A 7,409-nucleotide genomic window follows, 5' to 3' on the forward strand; every position below is an offset into this window, starting at 1 on the left:
AACGACAGTGGCTGGCATTATGAGATACACTCACGCTATAGTGAGGTCCTGTCCACTTTATAATGGCAGTATTTGATAATATTGGTGTTGCTATCCTTGTCTATCATTCGTAAAAGCAGATTGTGCTATCCTTTTCCAACTCTGCGACGTTGCCAGATAGGTTTTTAACAATTTAGAAATTTAATTAATTAACAAATTAAGTAATTTCAATTATAATAATGCATTATTTAATCATTGAGAATTTCTTGGCGAATTGAATATTATTATTTCAAACAAGAAAGAACTGTTATTACATCAGATATACCGGTATCAGTCATCCTCTATAGAGGCTGTGGCAAGACAGAATCGGCTGAGGCAACGTTATCATCCTATCTTTTTTTACTTCCATTAGAACGTGGCCTCACTATAGTAGCATTGTGCTTGCAGGACAACATACCTTCAGATTTTTCTCTTCCACGATCATAACTTGACGATACTACTAATTGATCTACAGATAGACTGAGATTTTCATAAGACAATTTATAACATTTAGTACATTTTCTTAGATTGGGTTTACATTTTAGGCCGGTTACAGAGTTCGACCGATCGTCAGTGCGTACGTCAGTCACGCTTCTCTTTTTCATAGATATTCCATGTATCCGTACAGAGCAGGACTGACGGCACGCATGCGCACGGTCGGGACCATGCGTTTTACACTGCGTACGAAGACCATCGGTCGAGCTCGTGCGTATCCGTTCCATCGGTCGACTGAGGCGCTATTGAAGCAAATAGAAGCTTTCAGAGCTGTACTGATCAGTAGCCCGATCGCAACATAACCAATGTGCTGACACGTCTGCCCGACAATCAGCTGATATTGAATTGAATAGCATAGTGTATGAATTCAATTAATAGTGTCATATTTGGATTTAGAGTTTTTCTATACATTTCTTCAATCATTTTTAAATTTTTTATTGGAAAAATCATATATTATTATTATTATCTAAATCCTATACTATTAAACGAGCAATTTCTGTTCATATGTTCAGATGTTTGTATTTCACCGGATCTCGAAAACGGCTCTAACGATTCTCACGAAATTCAGAACATAGTGGTTTATAATAATAAGGAATTCGATTGCACTAGGTCTCATCCCTGGGAAAACTCGCTGAAGGACATAAAAAGGATAATTATAATTCATCCTTGGAAAAACAGCTGATAATAATTATTTCTTCGTCTGATGGAAGTGAGTGAGCGAGTTCATGTGTGTGGGACTGTGTCAAATCAGCTATTGAACATTTATAATCATTGAATCAGGTACTTAGTGCCGGTTGCAAAAAAGCCGGGTTATTTTCAATCCTGATTAATTCCAGTAGATCCATCTTTTTGAAATGGTCTTCTCTGATTTGGTTCACGTGAAGTTGAACAGGATTAAAATTTAACCGGCTTTTGTGCAACTGGGCCTTTGTGAGGGAAATTTTTGCATTCTTCTGGGAATTAATCTCAATTTACTGTGATTAGATAGAACATTTCTGTATGAATGTTATTATAATTTCTTCTTTCGTAATAATTTTTTATGCTTTTGTACTCCAAAGCGAAGCTCGGTCCCCGATATTTTATTTGATCCGTAGCTTAAAGTGACTGCAAGTATTCCCAATGGTAATACAAGCTCGAAATAACTCATCAAAATTTCTGATGGACATTCTGAGGTAGTTGAAAAATGTATCTTCACCCCAAGCGATGATGTATATAATGGTACTAAATTCACTTTGAAATGCTCTTTGGGCGACCATCGGGTGAACTTGATATTTCTAAGTCTTTTAATCTTTCGTTTACGAAGATAATAAGCTGCAATTAAACAATCTGTAAAGGTGTACATTTTGTGAGTCAGAAAATCTGATGTATGGATGCGTATGGTCAGGATGGTGCATACGCACTGACGGTCGGTTGAACTCTGAATGTGTAAAACTGATTTATGGACGCGTATGGTCAGGATGGTACATACGCACTGACGGTCGGTCGAGCTCTGTAACCGGCCTTTACACTTTGAGCTGATTTCTCACAATGTTTATTTTTCAAAATAATTTATTATGATGAATATTTCCAATTAGTTCCTGTTCAAAAATCCTTCAATATATTTTTTGCATATGTGGTTCAGATTTCGATTGAAAAAGCATCTTCGGTTTGATCAACTAATTTCCATTAAAAAAGCCATACAGACTTATTATAATAATTTCAAGAAAAAAAATTGAGGCAGTGCCTCAGTTTCGAATGAAACTGCAATAATTGCAGTTAATTATTGAATCTTAGATTGTATGTATTATGTTTCTAAAACATAACTCTCTATTCATTCCAAAGACGTCCTAATACAAAAATAAAAATTGTATTGTTCTGATTTTTCTAATGCTTATTAAAATTCTGCTTAGCTTAATTCAATTCTAATGCGAAGAGTTATTGGCATCATACTCATGGGTGAATTGTTGAGTGTGAAAAGTATAAGCAGAATTTTAAATAATTTCACCTTGATGTTTGGATACAAAGATTTACTGTATTCTCAAAAATGTAATTATGGTACTGTAGGCCTACTAGCTTCTTCTTCATGAGGATTAATAAAATACTGTCAAAAGCTGAAGTTACTTTAAATTCAAATGGCCACATCACATTCAAACCATCTATAGAAAGAATGACTATAGAAATAATATGATTGAATTATCAGCAATCAGAAGACAATAGAGTAATTGATTGCAGCTTGCATTATAATGTTAGTTCAGTTGTGGTTAACTATCAATAAAATCAATGTGGAAAATCCGATTTCGTCCTAATAAGTTCATTCAACACAAAGTCAACCCGTATGGTCTTCGGATGATCATCAAGGACCAAGCCACACAAAGTGTTCTTTCAGGCGTTTTCAGAAAACGGCAGGGCAGGAACCTCTCCGATTGGCTTATTTGGTTGGCGTTCGGTTATCAGAAAATAATTAGCCAATCGGAGAGGTTTCTGTCCTGCCGACTCGTCTTAAAACGCCTGAAAGAACACTTTGTCTGGCTTGGCCTTGGACTAAATTTCAGTTGATATACAAAGTATGGAACGAGTATTTTAAAAGAATATAGAATACCTTGCACTACGGTAATAAAAAGTATTGTTCTCTTTAATTTGAAACCATTTTATAAATTTTATATTTCTATTCATTGGAATAAATATAATTTTATAAATTGTTGCGGATAAGGCTGCTGAGTTTGAGTAAAATTATAGTACACAGTTCCAAGCTAAATGATTAGTACTCTTTAAAATTTCTAGTGAGGTAGGTCAGGTGAAGAATGATAACACTGTGTAAACTCCATTAAAATGTGTATTTTTCACTCAGTATTACAATAAAGTTTCAATTAACAAAAAATAGGAAAGGTGCTGTATATATTGCTATATCACTGCCTTTAGAGTTACTTGAATTATCAACAGAACGGAAATATTGAATACAATAATTATTGAAATGAAACTTGAGTATTTAGAGCCAAAAAACGTTAATGAATGTGATTGATATTTAAATTCATAAAAACTAAACAATGATAGTATTTGTTGAAGATAAATTAATATCACATTAGAGGTCATTGAATCACCAACCTTGGTTACTAATTAACAAGTTTTTATTATTATGATAACTGTCACATAGTTATTCTTTCCTTTGTTCATCTTATAGAAGTAAAATAAAAAGTAAAATCTTCCTAGTTGAAATAAATAGGCTACTGGTTATAAAATAAAATAAATAAAATTCGGATTCTTGAAGAGTTTTTAAGAATCATCTAAAAAAATAATATATTTTAGAACATTTAAGTTATTGAATTGTTACTGTGATAGCATTATTTGACACGGATTAAATTCAAAATCATACACATGCGCAATTATAATATTCCCTCAAGTTGAGTATACTCATCAATTAAAGATCCACAATTTATAATTACTCAATAATTAAATAGTTAAGAAGTTATTCACGTGATTTTAGACTCCCATAAAATAACTACGATCAATTTTCTCTATAATCATCAATATTTGTTATTCGAATATTAAATTTAAATAAGATTATTTAGAGAAATGTATTTTAAATACAGATACGTAATATTGTAAATTTGAAGAATATCTAACTTGTTACTTCAACTGAGTCATTGTCAATATTGTAGAGCCGTTCCATAATTGAATAAAAACACAAGATATGTTGTCAAATTCTACACTGTTTTATTTAGTACACTACCATGGTTTCGTGAAATTTGACAACATATCTTGTGTTTTTATTCAATTGTCAAACTTCATTTATTTCAAGGAAACAGTATAGTACAGCTTCAAATCAATAACTTAAAAAATATGATTAGAAATTTTCATTTCAAAAATATTTCTGAACAGTACAACGGAGTATACGAGATGCGAGAAAACAGAATTAATATTGAAAATGCAATGCTAGTGTTAATGAGAAAGCTCTTAGAATAAAGTATTTTAAAAAGGCACTTTGAATCACGATTGTTTCCCAGAGTCTTCTCTCAATGTAACGACCCGATTAAAAACAACTTTAGAAGTTTTAGTATCAGGATCTACCGAAAAGAATCCTATGCGCTCAAATTGAAATTTTTCAAACACCTTACAATTTCTAATGGACGAATCAGCATAAGCATCAATGACAGTGAGAGAGTCATTGTTGATATCTGATAGAAACCCTCCAGGAACTTCAGAAGGATCCTCGGGATTTTTATGTTTGAACAGTCTGTCGTACAGACGCACTTCAACAACTGTAGGTTCAGATACCCAATGAATAAATGCTTTAGGTTTATTGTTATCAGTTACAGGATCCACTTTAACATCCAACTCTACAATCTTGCCAGCTGAATTCTTTTTGAACTCCAGCACACTGACAACAAGGCCAGCATGCTTCAGACCTACAGACTGACTTTTTGTCAGTCTTTTATAGCCTGGTTCTGGAGTCTCTGAGAAATCTGAATCCTCGATGTAGACAACTTTGGAAAAACTAACAGTGTGAGAACCTTTTGAAGGATCACTAGGAAAATCTGGAACATTGACTGACGATGGGTACTCACCACTTTTGATATTAACTTTGATAGGCTTGAGAACTACCATGGTTCTAGGCGCAGATTCATTGAGAACATCTCGAACGCTGGCTTCCAAAGTCATGGGATCTACTACCGATTGAGCTCCTGTCACCCCCATTTGAGCGCAAAACCTATTGATGGCTTCAGGTGGAAAGCCGCGTCTCCTGAGAGCAGTCAGCGTGAATAGGCGAGGGTCATCCCAATCCCTCACGATTTTCTCAGTGATCAGCTTGCCAATTTTTCTCTTGGAAACGACCGTGTAGTTGATGTTGAGCCTGCCATACTCCCACTGGACCGGGCAGTAGATGTCCAAGGCATTGCACAGCCAATAGTAGGATGACCTCCTCGATTGGAACTCCTTGGTGCAGAGAGAATGCGTGATGTTTTCGATTGAGTCACAAAGGCAGTGAGTGTAGTCGTAGGTGGGATAGATACACCACTTGTCGCCAGTACGGTGGTGTGGTAGGAACTTGATACGGTAAGCAACTGGATCTTGTTTTCCTTCTTCCAAAGTGATTTTCATTCGCAACGTTGCCTCTCCTTCATCTATTTTCCCGTTTTTCATGTCTTGAAAAAGTAGGAGACTTTCTTTGATTGGACGATCTCTCCATTTTGATGGCGGAGGATTGAATCCCTTCATCTCTTCAGCTTTCTGATGACAAACATACGCCAACCCCTTGTTAATAAGCACAATGGCCCATTCATATAACTGGTCAAAGTAATCTGAAGAATGTGTTATTTTGTAGGGTTTGTAACCAAGCCATTCCACCATATCTCGTATGCCAATAAAGAACTTTTCCTCTTCTTTTTCTGGATTGGTATCATCATATCGAAGAAAGCAGACTCCATTCTTTGAAGCAGCATAACCGAAATTGATATTGATGGCTTTGGCATGCCCAACATGCAATATTCCGTTGGGTTCTGGTGGAAACCGGGTCCTTACCTTACCGCCCGTGATTTTCAAATGTTCCGCTATGAGACGCTGAGTGTGTTCGGTTACAACGTAGCCATCTGTTTTAAAATTTTCTCCTGGTGCATGAAAGTTGACCTTTTTCATCATTTCAGAAACTGTCATTGGTCCAGACTCTTCTGTGCCATTTACTTGAATTTTATCTTTACTCTTGTTTGATTTATGATCGTTCTGATCTTTAACTTTAGTCTGTTTTGAGGGTTTCTTTGGAACCGGTGCCATATCTGCTTCTGTTTTTGGACCAAGTAAGGTGAATATTTGAAGATCAACTTCACTTTTTACTGCTTTTCCATCCGCCCATTTTAGTTCATTACGAACAGCTTGCATTATAAGTCCGGTATTATACTTGTATCTTTTTTCAGTGATTTCAACTTTCTTTTTCGATATTTCAACTTCAACGGCATGCTCAATTTGATCTGGTGTGACAACTATTCCAACGCCTGTAGCTTTATCAAATTCTTCAAGATTGATCTTCGTAACATTTGCTAAAACATATTCTAGAGCGGCATCTAATCGTTGAATATTATCCAGTTTCTTACTTATTACATAGTCAACTAAAAAAGGTAAGTGATGAATTACCTGATTCTTTATTTTTGTTGCTAAATGATACAATAGAATGCCAAATTCTTCGTGACTCGCGTTTTTCTTCTTGGTTTCATCAATCACTTGTTTCAAAATCTTTGTAACAGCTTCATTTTTTAGAGTTTCTTTAGCTTTTTGTTCATTTAGACCTAATGAAATTAAAAGTTTGATATCCGATTCGTTAGACATGGTAGCTAGCTATCGTACTTTGAAAAATATAATAGAGAAGTAGATAATAAACATAACCTAAAAACACACTATTGATGGATAAGTTACAACACTGGTCACAGAAAACTTCAACCAAATTTGATAGGTCTTTTACTTTGATTCAAGTCACAACAAGAATTAGAACTGTTAAAAAATGACGTTTACAAAAATCAAATCTAAACGTTTATGCAGCAAGATGAACTCTTGGCATGCCAACACATTTTTATTTCGTTGTGCAAATTTTGGTCGTCGGCTGAAAGACAAGACAACGTGCATGAGAATCATCTGTTCGGTCTTTAATTCTTTTTCTGTAAATAAATTTAATAATAAAATGTATGTTTTGTAGCTTATAATCTATGGAAAAAAATGGAATATCATAATAATTTATAACCTTGGTGATAATTTTACTCAATCAAAAATGTTTTTGATTTCACTATTTTAATATTAATAGTTGGTGGTCCTGAAATATTCTCATGACCTCATCATGTTTGTCTCTGTTGCTATGGAAACCGATCCAAAATTGCAATATGACAAAGACAGCTGTTATGAGTTAATGCCAGTGACAGAGATAGAATAACTTTGCA

General features: G+C 34.6%; 1 protein-coding gene across 1 annotated transcript; it reads right to left on the reverse strand.

Annotated features, from left to right (window-relative positions):
* Positions 1-3,307: 3,307 nt before the first annotated feature.
* On the reverse strand, positions 3,308-7,094 carry LOC111046156 (probable glutamine--tRNA ligase). The gene has a single exon (XM_022331650.2). The coding sequence runs from the start codon at positions 6,805-6,807 to the stop codon at positions 4,477-4,479; it is 2,331 nt and encodes a 776-aa protein (XP_022187342.2). The 5' UTR covers positions 6,808-7,094; the 3' UTR covers positions 3,308-4,476.
* Positions 7,095-7,409: the final 315 nt, after the last annotated feature.

The sequence above is a fragment of the Nilaparvata lugens genome, chromosome 1 (genome assembly GCF_014356525.2).
Source record: "Nilaparvata lugens isolate BPH chromosome 1, ASM1435652v1, whole genome shotgun sequence".
NCBI lineage: Eukaryota > Metazoa > Arthropoda > Insecta > Hemiptera > Delphacidae > Nilaparvata > Nilaparvata lugens.

Bases quoted from the DNA above. Each gene is read 5' to 3' on its own strand.
- LOC111046156 (XM_022331650.2), bottom strand. From the start codon at position 6,807: ATGTCTAACGAATCGGATATCAAACTTTTAATTTCATTAGGTCTAAAT.